Raw genomic sequence first — 19,850 nt, forward strand, 5'->3', positions numbered from 1 at the left:
CAGACACCTCCCTCCACATGCACCATATTCCACATGTCCCTCCACATGTACCATTTCTCCAGACACCTCCCTCACCATGCAGCATCTCCTCAGACACCTCCCTCCCCATGAACCATCTTCCCAGACACTTCCCTTCACATGTACCATCTCCCCAGACATCTCCCTCCAAATGTACCATCTAACCAGACACCTCCCTCCTCACGCACCATCTTCACAGACACCTCCCTCCTCACGTACCATCTTCCCAGCCACCTCCCTCACCATGTACCATCTTCCCCAACATCTCCCTCCCCATGTACCATCTCTCTACACACCTCCCTCCACATGCACCATTTCCCAAGACACCTCCCTCCACATATACCAACTTCCCCAACATCTCCATCCTCATGTACCATTTCCCCAGACATCTCCCTCCACACGTAGCATCTCCTCAGACACCTCCCTCCACATGTACCATCTCCCAAGACACCTCCCTCCCCATGTACCATTTCCCCAGACACCTCCATCCACATGTACCATCTTCCCCAACATCTCCGTCAATATGTACCATATCCCCAGACACCTCTCTCCACATGTACCATCTCCCCAACATCTCCCTCCACATGTACCATCTACCCAGACACCTCTCTCCACATGTACCATCTCCCAAGACACCTTCCTCCACATGTACCATCTTCCCCAACATCTCCCTCCTCATGTACCAACTCCCCAGACATCTCCCATCACATGTACCATCTTCCCAGACACCTCCCTCCACATGTACCGTCTCCACAGACATCTCCCTCCACATGCAGCATCTCCCCACACACTTCCCTGTACATGTACCGTCTCCCCAGACACCTCCCTCCACATGTACTATCTCCCCAGACATCTCCCTCACCATGTAGGATCTCCTCAGACACCTCCCTCCCCATGGACCATCTTCCCACACACTTCCCACCACATATACCATCTCCCCAGACATCTCCCTCCACATGTACCATCTCCCAAGACATCTCCCTCCACATGTACCATCTCCCCAGACATCTCCTTCCCCATGTACCATCTCCCCAGACACCTCCCTCCACATGTACCATCTCCCCTGACAACTCACTCCCCATGTACCATCTCCCCAGACATATCCCTCCACATGTACCATCTCCCCAAACACCTCACTCACCATGTAATATCTTCCCCAACATTTCCCTCCACATGTACTATCTCCCCACACATCTCCCTCACACTGTAGCATCTCCCCAGACACCTCCCTCCACATGTACCATCTTCCCAGACATCACCCTCACAATGTAGCATCTTCCCAGGTACCTCCATCCACATGTACCATCTTCACAGACACCTCCATCCACATGTACCATCTTCCCCAACATCTCCCTCCACATGTACCATTTCCCCAGACACTTCCCTCCATATGTACCATCTCCACAGACATCTCCCTCCACATGTACCATCTCCCCAGACATCTCCCTTCACATGTACCATCTGCCCAGACATCTTCCTAACCATGTACCATCTCCCCAGACACCTCCCTCCACATGTACCATCGCCCCAGACACCTCCCTCCACATGTACCGTCTCCCCACACACCTCCCTCCGCATGTACCATTTCTCCAGACACCTCCCTCCATATGTACCATCTCCCCAGACACCTCCCTCACCATGTAACATCTTCCCCAACATCTCCCTCCGCATGTACCATTTCCACAGACACCTCCCTCACAATGTACCATCTCCCCAGACACCTCCCTCCACATGTACCATCTTAACCAACATCTCCCTCCACATGTACCATCTCCCCAGACATCTCCCTTCACATGTACCATCTGCCCAGACATCTCCCTCCCCATGTAGCATCTCCTCAGACACCTCCCTCCACATGTACCATCTTCCAAGACACCTCCCTCCCAATGTACCATCTCTCCACACACCTCCCTCCACATGCACCATTTCCCCAGACACCTCCCTCCACATGTACCATCTTCCCCAACACCTCCCTCCTCATGTACCATGTCCCCAGACATTTCCCTCCACATATAGCATCTCCTCAGACACCTCCCTCCACATGTACCATCTCCCCAGACATCTCCCTACACATGTACCATCTCCCCAGACACCTCCCTCCACATGTACCATCTCCCCTAACAACTCCTTCCCCATGTACCATCTCCCCAGACATATCCCTCCACATGTACCATCTCCCCAGACATCTACCTCCACATGTAGCATCTCCTCAGACATCTCCCTACCCAAGTACCATCTTCCCAGACACTTCCCTCCACATGTACCATCTCCCCTGACAACTCCCTCCCCAGGTACCATCTCCCCAGACAAATCCCTCCACATGTACCATCTCCCCAGACACCTCACTCACCATGTAACATCTTCCCCAACATCTCCCTCAACATGTACCATCTCCCCAGACATCTCCCTCACAATGTAGCATCTCCCCAGGCACCTCCCTCCACATGCACCAACCTCCCCAACATCTCCCTCCACATGTACTATCTCCCCAGACATCTCCCTCACAATGTAGCATCTCCCCAGACACCTCCCTCCACATGTACCATCTTCCCCAACAAGTCCCTCCACATGCACCATTTCTCCAGACACCTCCCTCCATATGTACCATCTCCACAGACACCTCCCTCCACATGTACCATCTTCCCCAGACACCTCCCTCCACATGTACCATCTTCCCCAACATCTCCCTCCACATGTACCATTTCCTCAGACATCTCCTTCACAATGTACCATCTCCCCAGACACTACCCTCCACATGCACAATCTTCCCCAACATGTCCCTCCACATGCACCATTTCTCCAGACACCTCACTCACCATGTAGCATCTCCTCAGACACCTCCCTCCCCATGTACCATCTTCCCAGACACTTCCCTCCACATATACCATCTCCCCAGACATCTCCCTCCACATGTACCATCTCCCTAGACATCTCCCTCCACATGTACCATCTCCCCAGACATCTCCCTCCCCATGTACCATCTCCCCAGACACCTCCCTCCACATGTACCATCTCCCCTGACAACTCACTCCCCATGTACCATCTCCCCAGACAAATCCCTCCACATGTACCATGTCCCCAAACACCTCACTCACCATGTAATATCTTCCCCAACATCTCCCTCCACATGTACTATCTCCCCAGACATCTCAATCACACTGTAGCATCTCCCCAGACACCTCCCTCCACATGTACCATCTTCCCCAACATGTCCATCCACATGTACCATTTCTCCAGACACCTCCCTCCATATGTACCATCTCCCCAGACACCTCCCTCCACGTGCACCATCTTCCCCAACATGTCCCTCCACATGTACCATTTCTTCAGACATCTCCCTCACAATATACCATCTCCCCAGACACCTCCCTCCACATGCACCATCTTCCCCAACATCTCCCTCCTCATGTACCATTTCCCTAGACATCTCCCTCCCCATGTAGCATCTCCTCAGACACCTCCCTCCACATGCACCATCACCCAAGACACCTCCCTCCCCATGTACCATCCCTCTACACACCTCCCTCCACATGTACCATCTTCCCCAACATCTCCCTCCTCATGTACCATTTCCCCAGACCTCTCCCTCCACATGTAGCATCTCCTCAGACAACTCCCTAAACATGTACCATCTCCCAAGACACCTCCCTCCCCATGGACCATCTCTCCAGACACCTCCCTCAACATGTACCATTTTCACAGACACCTCCCTCCACATGTACCATCTTCCCCAACATCTCCCTCCATATGTACCATCTCCCAAGACACCTCTCTCCACATGTACCATCTCCCCAACATCTCCCTCCACATGTACCATCTCCCCAGACACATCCCTCCACATGGACCATCTCCCCAGACACCTCCTTCCACATGTACCATCTTCCCAGATACCTCCCTCCTCACGAAACATCTTCACAGACACCTCCCTCCACAGTTACCATCTTCCCCAACATCTCCCTCCACATGTACCATTTCCCCAGACATCTCCCTCCACATGTACCATCTTCCCAGACACCTCCCTCCTCACGTACCATCTTCACAGACACCTCCCTCCACATGTATCAACTCCCCAACATCTCCCTCCACATGTACCATCTTCCCAGACACCTCCCTCCACATGTACCGTCTCCACAGACATCTCCCTCCCCATGCAGCATCTCCCCACACACTTCCCTGCACATGTACCATCTTCCCAGACACCTCCCTCCACATGTGCTATCTCCCCAGACATCTCCCTCACCATGTAGCATATCCCCAGACATCTCCCTCCCCATGTACCATCTCCCTAGACACCTCCCTCCCCATGAACAATCTCCCCAAACAACTCCTTCCCCATGTACCATCTCCCCAGACATATCCCTACACATGTACCATCTCCCCAGACACCTCACTCACCATGTAATATCTTCCCCAACATCTCCCTCCACATGTACCATCTCCCCAGACATCTCAGTCACAATGTACCATCTCCCCAGACATCTCCCTCCACATGTACCATCTTCCCCAACATCTCCCTCCTTATGCACCATTTCCCCAGACACCTCCCTCCACATGTACCATCTCCCAAGACACCTCCCTCCCCATGTACCATCACTCCAGACACCTCCCTTCACATGTACCATGTCCCCAGACACCTCTCTCCACATGTACCATCTCCCCAACATCTCCCTCCACATGTACCATCTACCCAGACACCTACCTCCACATGTACCAACTCCCCAGACATCTCCCTCCACATGTACCATCTTCCCAGACACCTCCCTCCACATGTACCGTCTCCACAGACATCTCCCTCCCCATGCATCTCACCACACACTTCTCTGCACATGTACCATCTTCAAAGACACCTCCCTCCACATGCACCATCTCCCCAGACACCTCCCCTCCACATGTACCATCTTCCCCAACATGTCCCTCAACATGTACCATCTTTGCCAACATGTCCCTCCACATGTACCATTTCTACAGACACCTCCCTCCATATGTACCATCTCAAAAGAAACCTCCCTCCACATGTACCATCTCCCCAACATCTCCCTCCACATGTACCATTACTTCAGACATCACCCTCCCCATGCACCATCTCCCCAGACACCTCCCTCCACATGTACCATCTCAACCAACATCTCCCTTCTCATGTACCATTTCCCTAGACATCTCCCTCCCCATGTAGCATCTCCTCAGACACCTCCCTCCACATGTACCATCTCCCCAGACACCTCCCTCCCCATGTACCATCTTCCCCAACATCTCCCTCCACATGTACCATCTCCCCAGACACATCCCTCCAAATGTACCATCTCCCCAGACACCTCCTTCCACATGTACCATCTCCCCAGACACCTCCCTCCTCACAAAACATCTTCACAGACACCTCCCTCCACAAGTACCATCTTCCCCAACATCTCCCTCCACATGTACCATTTCCGCAGACATCTTCCTCCACATGTACCATCTTCCCAGACACCTCCCTCCTCACGAACCATCTTCACAGACACCTCCCTCCACATGTACCATCTTCCCAAGACATCTCCCTCACAATGTACCATCTCCCCAGACATCTCCCTCCACATGTACCATCTTCCCCAACATCTCCCTCCTCATGCACCATTTCCCCAGACACCTCCCTCCACATGTACCATCTCCCAAGACACCTCCCTCCCCATGTACCATCTCTCCAGACACCTCTCTCCACATGTACCATCTCCCCAACACCTCCCTCCACATGTACCAACTCCCCAGACATCTCCCTCCACATGTACCATCTTCCCAGACACCTCCCTCCACATGTACCGTCTCCACAGACATCTCCCTCCCCATGGATCTCACCACACACTTGCCTGCACATGTACCATCTTCAAAGACACCTCCCTCCACATGTACTATCTCCCCAGACATCTCCCTCACCATGTAGCATCTCCTCAGACACCTCCCTCCCCATGTACCATCTTCCCAGACACCTCCCTCCATATGTACCATCTCCCCAGACACCTCTCTCGACATGTACCATCTCCCCAACATCTCCCTCCACATGTACCATCTCCCCAGACACCTACCTCCACATGTACTATCTTCCCAGACATCTCCCTCCACATGTACCGTCTCCACAGACATCTCCCTCCCCATGCAGCATCTCCCCACACACTTCCCTGCACATGTACCATCTTCCCAGACACCTCCCTCCACATGTACTATCTCCCCAGACATCTCCCTCACCATGTAGCATCTCCTCAGACACCTCCCTCCCCATGTACCATCTTCCCAGACACCTCCCTCCATATGTACCATCTCCCCAGACACCTCTCTCGACATGTACCATCTCCCCAACATCTCCCTCCACATGTACCATCTCCCCAGACACCTACCTCCACATGTACTATCTTCCCAGACATCTCCCTCCACATGTACCATTTCCCCAGACACCTCCCTCCATATGTACCATCTCCACAGACATCTCCCTCCATATGTACCATCTCCCCAGACATCTCCCTACACATGTACCATCTCCCCAGACATCTTCCTCCCCATGTACCATCTCCCCAGACACCTCCCTCACCATGTACCATCTCCCCAGACACCTCCCTCCACATGTACCGTCTCCCCAAACACCTCCCTCCACATGTACCATCTCCCCTGACACCTCCTTCCACATGTACCATCTCCTCAGACACCTCCCTCCACATGTACCATCTCCCCAGAGATCTCCCTGCACATGTACCATCTCCCCAGACATCTCCCTCCCCATGTACCATCTCCCCAGACACCTCCCTCACCATGTACAATCGCCCCATACACATTCCTCACCATGTACCATCTCCCCAGACACCTCCCTCCACATCTACCAACTACCCAGACACCTCCTTCCACATGTACGATCTCCCCAGACACCTCCCTCCCCATGTACCATCTCCCCAGACATCTCCCTCCACATGTACCATCTACCCAGACACCTCCCTCCACATGTACCAACTCCCCAGACATCTCCCTCCACATGTACCATCTTCCCAGACACCTCCCTCCACATGTACCGTCTCCACAGACATCTCCCTCCCCATGCAGCATCTCCCCACACACTTCCCTGCACATGTACCATCTTCCCAGACACCTCCCTCCACATGTACTATCTCCCCAGACATCTCCCTCACCATGTAGCATCTCCTCAGACACCTCCCTCCAGATGTACCATCTTCCCACACACCTCCCTCCATATGTACCATCTCCTCAGACACCTCTCTCGACATGTACCATCTCCCCAACATCTCCCTCCACATGTACCATCTCCCCAGACACCTACCTCCACATGTACTATCTTCCCCAACATCTCCCTCCACATGTACCATTTCCACAGACACCTCCCTCCATATGTACCATCTCCACAGACATCTCCCTCCACATGTACCATCTCCCCAGACATCTCCCTCCACATGTACCATCTCCCCACACATCTTCCTCCCCATGTACCATCTCCCCAGACACCTCCCTCACCATGTACCATCTCCCCTGACACCTCCTTCCACATGTACCATCTCCTCAGACACCTCCCTCCACATGTACCATCTCCTCAGACATCTCCCTCCACATGTACCATCTCCCCAGACATCTCCCTCCACATGTACCATCTCCCCAGACACCTCCCTCCACATGTACCGTCTCCCCAAACACCTCCCTCCACATGTACCATCTCCCCAGACATCTCCCTCCACATGTACCATCTCCCCAGACACCCCCCTCCACATGTACCGTCTCCCCAGACATCTCCCTCCCCATGTACCATCTCCCCAGACACCTCCCTCACCATGTACAATCGCCCCATACACCTTCCTCACCATGTACCATCTCCCCAGACACCTCCCTCCACATCTACCAACTACCCAGACACCTCCTTCCACATGTACGATCTCCCCAGACACCTCCCTCCCCATGTACTATCTCCCCAGACATCTCCCTCCACATGTACCATCTACCCAGACACCTCACTCACCATGTAATATCTTCCCCAAGATCTCCCTCTACATGTACCATCTCCCCAGGCATCTCCCTCCACATGTACCGTCTTCATGCAGAATCTCCCCACACATTTTCCTCCACATGTACCATCTTCCCAGGCACCTGCCTCCACATGTACTATCTCCCCAGACATCTCCCTCACCATGTAGCATCTCCTCTGACACCTCTCTCCCCATGTACCATCTTCCCAGACACCTCCCTCCACATGTACCATCTTCCCAGACATCTCCCTCACAATGTAGCATCTCCCCAGGCACCTCCCTCCAGATGTACCATGTTCCCCAACATCTCCCTCCACATGTACCATTTCCCCAGACATCTCCCTCCACATGTACCATCTACCCAGACACCTCCCTCACCATGTAACATCTTCCCCAACATCTCCCTCCACATGTACCATTTCCCCAGACACCTCCCTCCATATGTACCATCTCCCCAGACACCTCCCTCCACATGTACCATCTTCCCCAACATCTCCCTCCACATGTACCATCTCCCCAGACATCTCCCTCCACATGTACCATCTCCCCAGACATCTTCCTCCCCATGTACCATCTCCCCAGACACCTCCCTCACCATGTACCATCTCCCCTGACACCTCCTTCCACATGTACCATCTCCTCAGACACCTCCCTCCACATGTACCATCTCCCCAGACATCTCCCTCCACATGTACCATCTCCCCAGACATCTCCCTCCACATGTACCATCTCCCCAGACACCTCCCTCCACATGTACCGTCTCCCCAAACACCTCCCTCCACATGTACCATCTCCCCTGACACCTCCTTCCACATGTACCATCTCCTCAGACACCTCCCTCCACATGTACCATCTCCCCAGAGATCTCCCTGCACATGTACCATCTCCCCAGACATCTCCCTCCCCATGTACCATCTCCCCAGACACCTCCCTCACCATGTACAATCGCCCCATACACCTTCCTCACCATGTACCATCTCCCCAGACACCTCCCTCCACATCTACCAACTACCCAGACACCTCCTTCCACATGTACGATCTCCCCAGACATCTCCCTCCACATGTACCATCTCCCCAGACATCTCCCTCCACATGTACCATCTACCCAGACACCTCACTCACCATGTAATATCTTCCCCAACATCTCCCTCCACATGTACCATCTCCCCAGGCATCTCCCTGCACATGTACCGTCTTCATGCAGAATCTCCCCACACATTTTCCTCCACATGTACCATCTTCCCAGGCACCTGCCTCCACATGTACTATCTCCCCAGACATCTCCCTCACCATGTAGCATCTCCTCTGACACCTCTCTCCCCATGTACCATCTTCCCAGACACCTCCCTCCACATGTACCATCTTCCCAGACATCTCCCTCACAATGTAGCATCTCCCCAGGCACCTCCCTCCAGATGTACCATGTTCCCCAACATCTCCCTCCCCACGTACCATTTCCCCAGACATCTCCCTCCACATGTACCATCTACCCAGACACCTCCCTCACCATGTAACATCTTCCCCAACATCTCCCTCCACATGTACCATTTCCCCAGACACCTCCCTCCATATGTACCATCTCCCCAGACACCTCCCTCCACATGTACCATCTTCCCCAACATCTCCCTCCACATGTACCATCTCCCCAGACACCTCCCTCCACATGTACCATCTCCCCAGACACCTCCCTCCACATGTACTATCTTCCCAGACACCTCCCTCCTCACGTACCATCTTCACAGACACCTCCCTCCTCACGTACCATCTTCCCAGCCACCTCCCTCACCATGTACCATCTTCCCCAACATCTCCCTCCCCATGTACCATCTCCCCAGACACCTCCCTCCACATGTACCAACTTTCCAGACACCTCCCACCCCATGTACCATCTCCCCAGACACCTCCCTCCACAAGTACCATCTCCCCAGACATCTCCCTCCCCATGTACCATCTCCCCAGACATCTCCCTCCCCATGCAGCATCTCCTCAGACAACTCCCTCTCCATGTACCATTTTCCCATACACCCATTTTCGAAATGGGAATAGTATACTTTTAATACATTTCATAAAACATCACTGAAACATAACAAAGTCTGCTGTACCTACCAAGGTTTTCCGAAAGCAAGCCTTCTCATTTAGCAGCCATTGGCCATTATTTGGAAAATGTTTCCAAAGTGTGTCAAATAAGAGTAGCCTCCGCTTTCTACAATAGAAATTGTCCATTATATTTCTTCCTATATTTGACACGACAAACAGATTTGCTCAAAACAATTGAGCAGTGTCAACAGCATGATCCTTCGTGCGATGGACTGACCCAAGTTTTCAAGAATTACAGTAGAGTTTGTATGCATCTCATTTCATTGCAGAGTCATTGCAATATTTGTGAAAGTGACATTAAAAACATTTCCTTAAATCATAGCCTTATGATTATGCATTCCATATGATAGTCAGTTTCCGAATAAAAGCCCAAGTTGCCCAATATAAGAACAGGCTTCAATCTGATGTAGAAATTCACTTGACAAAAACCCCATTTTCTGTATAAAAGCCCTGGCATTACTTTCGGAAAACCCTGGTAGCTCATTACTGCAAGTGTTTATTCAGTTTACAAACCCAGCTTACCTCATCTAAAGACTGATCCACTTTCTGTCGTATCTCCAGGTTGGTCCATGGTTGAAAAGCGAGAATATTCAACTCAGGTCTGTAGATTGAGTAACAATATGTTATCATACACAAAAACAGTTGCTTGTAAGCAGCCACACACCCACGGATACATGTGGCTGTGTAACTCAACAAAGTAAACTTCCAAAGTCAGAGCACTGACATTTTGTTGGCTGGTTTATTTGCAAATCATGATACAGTTAATGTTAACATGATAGGTGACTTGCCTATAACTTCCACTTGGATTGTTAGGAGGGTACAAGTGTACATTGATTAAAACCTCTCACTGGAAGTGCATATAACTGATGCATGTCGAACATGTTATCATCCCACGAAGATGAACTTTTTAAAGTAAAAGTGATATTTTATACTTACCCACACTCATGCTTATTTTCTTCTCCTATGTGAATGATAGTGGAACACTTGAATCCCTTGTTGATCCCTTGAAGAGGACTTAAAAGTTCACTCACCCATGAGTTGCCTCCCTTAAACCATTTTACTGCCAAAACAATTATGTGACTGTTCATGCTGGGCACACTCGCCTGAATAAACGCTTGCACCTGGGTTTGCTAGGAAAGTCGAAGTGACTCCTGTAGGCAGATTGGGAGGGCTTGACACCATGAGTCAGGATAAGTATAAAATATCAATTTACTTAAAAAATTACATATTTTTTCTTAATCTGACGGAAACTGGTGGGTCAGGCCACTTCATGGATTCAATAGCTGTCCTTATATACGTCCTGTATCCCCTCCCCCAAAACTGTGAACTGTGTAAGGGCACTTCCTGGATCCTGCTCTTCCAACATGCGACCTCCTTAACGTACAAGTAAGATGGTTACCTGTACAGAGTTTTACTCACTCATGCTAGTCTGGTCTAGCATGAGATCAGGTCTGTGCTGTACAGGTGTCTTGCCAGGAATCGCTGCACCGAGGTGAGACACTGCCATGTTTGTAGCTATAACAGAGAGATGACTGCTTCTGGAATCATGGCTTTGATAGTGACCACACGATCGTCTGGGAACACAATATGATTCCGTGTTGTGATGAACCTTTTTTGAACAGAAGATCTTGCTTTGGTTCCAACTCTGATGTCATCAAGTTTACAAGCCACACCAGTTGTGTGAGCAGTTTGATGGTAGTTTGAGTTGTTTGGCTTCTTGATGAACTTGTATCCCATCATCCAGGTAGAAGGCACAGCGTAGACCTTGACAACATAGACAGATGTAAATAACCACAAGGCTGACGATATTCCAAATGGCAGGACGCTCCCATGGAAGTGTTGATCTCTGAACAGGAATCTCTGCCTCTTTCGTGTCTCCTGATGAATCAGGATGTTATGCATTTTGTAGGTCTAAGCTGGCCAAGTAATCTGCAGGACAGGCGAGTTGTCTGAGTTGAGGCAGGTGGATCATCTTGAATTTCGAGGGCTTGAATAGATAGTTTGGTTGAATCTCTTCATGTCCTATAATCAACGTGAACTTCTCTTTGGAGTTCCTCTTGGTTACCAGGAAAACTGGGAAGTAGAAGCTAGGTGTCAGATGATGTTGATCTATCACTTTTACGATGTTCTTGGCCAAGAACATGTTGATGGTTTCTTCTAACTTTTCTGCCTGGTCGTCTGTGTAGTTGAGACTAACGAGGGGCAGTGCACTCTGTAGTCATCTTGCAGTTCTTGTGAGACGTATTCTGGATCTAATATTCCCCAATTTTCCCAGTACCTTTGTAGATGTCCACCCACTGTACGACGGTTGTCATTCTGAACCCTATCCTCAATGTCTTGATCCTCTGAAACTTCTGGGAGGATGTCCTCTCCAGACATGCTCCTGTTGTTTCCGGATGAGCACCAAAATTAACTCTTCTTGCCTCTGGAGCTGGAGTATTTCTTCCTCTTCGCCTTCTACTAAACTCCAGAGAACTCTGACTTGTTGCTGTACCTATCTGATGTTGACCAATGTATCGATGGACAAACCTCATGACTTTTCTAGAATCATGTGAGACTTCCTTGGTAACTTTGTCAACCTCTCTGAAGAAGATATGAAGTGCTGGCCCTTCTTCTGAATAAGTAATGCTCACAGGATCATTCTATCTTCTTATGTCTTGGGTTCAGTGTTATGATCGTATATAGGCGTCATGGGCTTTAGCGGTAATCAAATGATAGCCAGCCCGAGTTACCTCCCTTGTGTAAGTTTCCTGTTCTTATCCAATCATGTAATAAACTGTCTTGTACCCGCTGTCATCGTGGTTGGTCATGTTTTTGAGAGCTCCGTGCCCACGGACTTACATTGGCGATGAGGATGGGATGAGACACTTTGGCAGCATAAACCTATGTTATGCATTTATAGAATTACATTGTATATAACAAGACAGAAGACAACAACAACAGTGCCGAACTTCTGTGTGAACTCCATGTGCAGAGCGAGGGACACGTGTTTCACCGACACAGATCAGTGAAGTTGTCATAGAGAAATAGGTTACGATGGCCTCACATATCGAAGGTATGGACACTTTTGATGCAAATTCAGACGATTGGTGTACGTATTTTGAAAGATTGCAACAATATTTCATTTACAAAGACATTCCTGAAAATAAACAAGCAGCGGCATTTCTAAGTTTGACTGGTGGGAAAACATACAGTTTGCTGCAAGATTTAGTATCGCCAGAAAAAACAGCATCCAAGTCTGTTGAACTTCTTGAAAAACATCAATGTCCCAAGCCATTGTGAATAGCAGAAAGATTTTGATTTCACAAACTGGATCAACTAGACGAAATTAACAAGAAACTGTGGAGTTGGCCCTAGTCTCAATGATGATTTGTGTGTGGCATTAAGAATGAAAACATCCAAAAACGTCTCTTGACCGAAGAAGTAAGTTGCACAAGAGCTTTGGAAACTGCTGTTGGTATGGAAACGGCATCACGTGATACATTTGAACTCCAGGGAAAGAAAGACAAATCAGTTCATAAAGTTAAATTCAATAAACAGTCATACAAAAGTCAAGAAAAGACAAGAAGTTCAGAACCTTGTAAAAGATGTGGGAACTTTGGACATTTTAAAGATAAATGCAAATTCAAAGATGAACTTTGTAAAAACTGCAACCGGATAGGACACATTGCAAGGGTCTGTAGGGACAGAAAGAGACACAACAAACATGGGAAAACTGGAAAATCTAGAAAACCTGTACATGCTGTAAACCCAGAAAGTGATGATGAACTATCTTATGTTAAGACACTGACATCCTCAAATGATCCCATCTATGTGGAACCCAAAGTAAATGGTAAAATTCTCAAAATGGAACTGGACACAGGTGCAGCAATTTCATTGATATCTTGTGAAGACTTTCAGCGACAGTTCCCATCAGAGACCTTGCAGAAATCAGAAGTAGTGCTGAAGACCTACACTGGCGAGAAGATTCAACCTGTGGGTAAAGTATCTGTGAGTGTTGAGATAAATAACTCTCAGGCCGTACTTGATTTGACAGTAGTAGATGGGGGTGGACCAGCTTTGTTTGGAAGAGACTGGCTCAGGAAACTGAAGCTAAACTGGTCAGGTATCAAGACTGTTAGAGTTAGAGTAGAAGACCTCAGCACTTGATATGTCAGACAGGTTGCAGACATTGTTTGATCAGAATGAAGAAATATTCAAAGATGGAACAGGAACTTTAACCACAAGTCAGGCTAAATTGCATTTGATGGACACCGCTCAACCAAAATATTGCAAGCCAAGAAGTCTTCCATTAACGCTACGTCCAAAAGTTGAAGCTGAACTTGAAAGATTAGAATCTGAAGGAATTCTGTCTAGAGTTGAAAGCAGTGAATGGGCTACACCCATTGTACCTGTTGTTAAGAAGACAGGTGATGTCAGAATTTGTGGAGATTTCAAAGTTACTGTTAATCCTCAATTGGCTGTTGATCATCATCCTTTGCCTAAGATAGAAGATATTTGTGCAAGCTTGGCTGGGGGAGAGAAGTTTTCCAAAATTGATCTTAAGAATGCATATCTTCAAATGGAGGTTGAAGCAGGTTCTAGAAAACTTTTGACCATTAACACACACAAAGGACTGTTTAGGTACAACAGATTAGTGTTTGGAATTGCTTCTGCGCCAGCAATATGGCAGAGGGTCATAGAACAGGTGTTGCAAGGTATACCTATGACATAAGTCATTTTGGATGACATGATTGTTTCAGGGAAGTGTGATGACGACCACCTAAAGAATTTACAGACTGTGATGCTGAGACTCAAGGAAAATGGACTCCGTGTGAACAGAGACAAGTGCAGCTTCAGATTGAATACTGTGGCCATGTCATTGACAAGAATGGACTTCACAAGTCACCAGATAAGATCAAGGCGATAGCAGATGCTCCAAGACCAAGAAATGTGTCAGAGGTCAGGTCATATCTCGGATTAGTGAACTATTATCACAAATTCTTGCCAAATCTTGCTTCTGTAATGCATTCGCTGAACAGATTGCTTGAAGGTTCAAAGAAATTTGACTGGTCTAGAGACTGTGAGAGAGCATTTGTTCTGTCAAAAGAACTTATCATGTCAGAACAAGTGTTGGCACATTATGATCCTAGCAAACCTCTGAAAGTAGCAACCGATGCATCACCATATGTGCTCGGTGCTGTCATATCATATGTTCTAGCAGATGGGAGAGAAAAGCCAGTTGCATTTGCATCGAGATCCTTGAATAAGGCTGAAAAGAACTATTCACAGATTGATAAAGAAGCACTAGCAATTGTCTGGGCAGTCAAGAAATTCCATACGTATCTTTACGGTAGACATTTCACACTAGTCACAGATCACCAACCTCTCATTTCAATCTTTTCATCACAGAAAGCCATTCCAGCCATGACAGCTGCCAGACTTCAGAGATACGCAGTGTTCCTTGCTGGGTATGACTACGACATAGAGTGGCTACCGCAACACAAGGCTACATGGTAACGCAGATGGACTGTCAAGACTACCTTTGCCGGATGATAACTCGGATGCCGACACGACTGATGTCTTGTATGTAAATCAGACTGATACATTGCCAGTCACAACTGAGCTGATTCGTTATAGGACCAGATGTGATCCAGTTCTTTCAAAGGTGTTGGACATAACGCTGAAAGGATGGACTGAGGTATGCCCTAGTGAAGATCTGAAACCTTATTTCAGTCATAGAAGAGAGCTGTCGGTATTCCAAGGTTGTCTGATGTGGGGTATGAGAGTAGTCGTACCCCCGCAGTACCGAGAGAAGTGCTCAGATGAACTTCACGGAATGAGTCGTATGAAGGCATTACCGCGAAGCTACATTTGGTGGCCAGGGATAGATGCAGATATAGACAGGATATGTAAAACATGTCAGGGATGTCGTGAAATCAGTAAAAATCCACAGCGAGCTCAACTTCATCCCTGGGTGTTCCCAACAGCAGCATGGCAAAGACTGCATGTTGATTTTGCAGGACCATTCATGGGTCATATGTTCTTTCTTCTTGTAGATGTACATTCGAAATGGCCTGAAGTAGCGTTTATGAAGTCAACAACGTCTGAGAAGACAATCGAGTTTTGCGAGACATTTTCAGCAGAAATGGCATCCCAGATCAGATTGTGAGAGACAATGGACCACAATTTACATCAGAAGAGTTTCAGAAATTCACCAAATCCAATGGAATCAAGCATACACTTTCCGCACCATACCATCCATCCAGTAATGGCTTAGGTGAAAGATTTGTACAGAGTCTCAAGAACAGCCTGAAAGCTGAGAAGAAAAATGTCACTGTCAAACACAAGCTAGCAAATTTTCTGTTGACATACCGAAACACACCTCACACGACCACGGGTGAAACTCCATCAATATTGATGCATGGTAGACGACTTAAGACAAGGCTAGATTTGCTCAAACCAGATATTCAGAGAACAGTTCAGAAACAACAGTCAGCGTCAATATTGAGAGGAACCATTACAAGTTTTTCATCAGGCCAACATGTCCTCTTCAGGTCTTATAGAGAGGGGGAGAAGTGGGAGTCAGGCACAGTGTTTGAACAAACTGGACCAGTTTCATACAAGATTCTGTGTCCAAATGGTTCTGTTAAGAGAAAACATGTTGATCAACTGATTGATAATGAAAGTTGTATGTTTCAGCCACATGTTCAGATGCCTGTTGTGTCAGATTGTTCGTTGTCACAACATGAGACGTCAGATGTTACAGAATCCCAAGACGTCAAGAGCGCTCCAGATGATAGTAACTTGACATGTGAACCAGTTCAACCAGCTGTGTGGAGTTCTAGTCCAGAGACTGCCACAGATGATGTTGTTACAGTCGAGCCGAGACGTTATCCTGTTCGTCAAAGAAGAGCACCCCAGAGACTTGAATTATGATTGTTCAAGAGTGTAAATAAGCTGATTAATAATTGTAAGATTAATTTCTGAACTAAAGTAATTACTGTAAAGGATCATATCTGATAGGAACATTCTATTGTCCATATTAGAATAAGCTAGGGGGGAGGAATGTTATGATTGTATATAGGTGTCATGGGCTTTAGCGGTAATCAAATGATAGCCATCCCGAGTTACCTCCCTTGTGTAAGTTTCCTGTTGTTATCCGATCATGTAATAAACTGTCTTGTACCTGCTGTCATCGTGGTCGGTCGTGTTTTTAAGAACTCCGTGCCCACAAACTTACATTCAGGAACCTGGATATCAATGCCCCGTTGATTGCTCTAGACCTCACCTAGCCAAAGAACATTCTGCTGGTCACTGTGTCAAGTTGAGCTATCTTCTTGTCTTCCACCTTAAAAGACTTGTTTATGGGAGATCAACTTCAACATCTGCATCTTCTTGCAGCTCCGATGAGGCTATGCTGGTGTTGTCTCTTGACAGACGTCTGCGCTGCTGGAGGCTGATCTTTAAACAGCTGAACAGCTGTCATGGTTGTAGGGTATGATCATCTCACCACAGACATAGACTGCGTTGACGTTCTAGTAGATCTAACTGGTACTTCAGACTCTATCAGAGGGTCAGCACATACATCTGCTTCTTCAGGAGGCACAATGTCTTCATTGAACAATCTCTGATGCATTGTTTTACGAGAACGAGTTGACTTTGACAATGTCCTAGATGAAGATGATTTATTCTGCACCACAGATGATGAGGACATCTTCCTTTTATTCTCCAACAGCCTTTACTCAGTAGTAGCAGATGTGTTCTTAGACACTGCCAAGTCCTGACCAGGCAACTGCCCCTGTAACGTACTTCACCTGACTTAGTTAACAACATGCGGTTACTGGGATTATCTTCAGATTTATCACCACTGACTTGAGGTGACTCGTCACTCAGTCCATAGATGTAACACAATATGTGTCTCTAGAATTAACACAAATAACAATTAACTTACAAATCTGATAAATTAAGCTCAGACAACGCAAGCTGGTAGAAAGTGGATTAATACATGACGACCGTTGGGGATCAGCCACTGATAAGCGGTACCTGCAGTCATTGCAAGATTTCATCAAATGTAATCAAACTACATTATGATGAATAAATGTCATAAATTATGGATAATTTTTCAAAGTTTTGACATAAAATGAAAGCTAATTACAGACAAAATACATACACAGCTTAACTTGGAAAAAGGATCTAAATATAAAAATCATATGGTGCTGTATACAGGACTCCAGAAATCACCCAACCATCTGCATAGGTGATGAAGGAGAGAGTAACAATCATGGCAAGTCACATGACTGTTTCGGCAGGAAAACGGTTTAAGGGAGGCAACTCGTGGGTGAGGGAACTTTAACGTCCCCTTCAAGGGAATTGCAAGAAATTCAAATGTTCCACTATCATTCGTATTGAAAAGAAGATAAGACCTAAGACCCTGAACATTCCTGACAGATGTGTTAAAGGGTCAAGCTATCAGGTGTGGTGAGCTACATTCAGATGCTTGGATCATATCTCATCATACCAGAAGCATCACTGAAAACATTTGGCTACAAGTGTGTTTTTTCTTTCATGGTACCAATCTGGACATGTCAGCTATGCAGTGTCACTTCTTCACCTTAAACTACATTCAGATTAGAATGATACAGTTGAATATCGAATTATTTCAGGTGTTGCTTTTCCTCTATATATCTTAAATATAAGCTGATCATAAGTGTAGCCATTCGTTCAAGGTTTACATACTGGATAGTTTTTCCTTGATCACTGGTTAAAATAAACTATACAGAGATGACAACTTTTAACATTTAAAGTGGAAAAAGTGCACATTAATTGTATATACTTAGCTACTTAGTTACAGGCATAGCGGTAACTCACCAATTCATTTATCTAAGTGTTAATGTCAGCTTTAGGAACATCTGGGGGCTTACACTTAACATTTTAAATGCAATAAATAAGAATCACTTCAAATTATGTAAATGACCACTACATCAAAACACAAACAAAAGAACAATAAAAAATTTAAGTGTTCTTTTTCAGTTATGAGGTGTAACAAGAGCATTACCTGTGTCTGGGGCACTTCCTCTGGCCACATACAGTGCACAATGTCTTCATGAGAGTCAGCTCATCATACTGGGAGGACAACTGTGAATAGGACTTTGTGTAATCACTAGGTGGAGCAGGGATGCAGGTTTGGATTAAAGTTTCACATCAAGGTAAAGAGAGAGGGTGTGTGAGTGTGCAAGGGGATGTGCTGGCATGTGAGTGTGCATGTGTTTGTGTACCTTATACCAAATGGAATGTGCATGGACAATTTTGCACATCTGAATACATGCATACATGTGTATACTCAAAGAAATATTGTCATGATTTCATCTTTATGACAATCCTCCATCAAAGCATTTACATAAATACTACAAAAGACCTCACCTTTTTCTTCCTGCTGTACATAGGTAACAGGTTGGGTAGCAGTGTGTTGGGACTGACACACACATAGGTCACTGCCATGCCAACCACAAATGACCATACTGCCAGAAACCATTTCAAATAGCTGCAATGATAAAGTAAAACAAAGTGAAATCTAATTTCAACTCAGGTTTAAATGAAATAACTAGCATAACAGGCATCTTTCTGCAAAGGTACATCATCTTCAATGACAAACAACAGGTACATTCATGACACAAATTTCTAGAGAGCTAAGTAACTGACCTACCAAACCAAATGCATCATACTTTTTTCACACATTTCTTGAAATAGAAAGAAAAAAATTCTTTG

The 19,850-nt window shown here is 47.2% G+C and overlaps 1 protein-coding gene across 3 annotated transcripts in view; it reads right to left on the reverse strand.

The window, feature by feature from the left end:
* Positions 1 to 19,850, reverse strand: part of LOC137284094 (sorting nexin-14-like) — a 75,565-nt gene that overhangs the window by 43,673 nt on the left and 12,042 nt on the right. For all 3 annotated transcript variants that reach the window (XM_067815774.1, XM_067815772.1, XM_067815773.1), the window contains exons 2-4: positions 19,506 to 19,626; positions 19,141 to 19,220; positions 10,626 to 10,704 (exon numbers count right to left, since the gene is read on the reverse strand). In XM_067815774.1, coding sequence (XP_067671875.1) covers positions 10,626 to 10,704; positions 19,141 to 19,220; positions 19,506 to 19,626 — 280 coding nt within the window. The remainder of the gene's footprint in view (positions 1 to 10,625; positions 10,705 to 19,140; positions 19,221 to 19,505; positions 19,627 to 19,850) is intronic.

This window comes from Haliotis asinina, chromosome 5, assembly GCF_037392515.1.
Source record: "Haliotis asinina isolate JCU_RB_2024 chromosome 5, JCU_Hal_asi_v2, whole genome shotgun sequence".
Lineage (NCBI taxonomy): Eukaryota > Metazoa > Mollusca > Gastropoda > Lepetellida > Haliotidae > Haliotis > Haliotis asinina.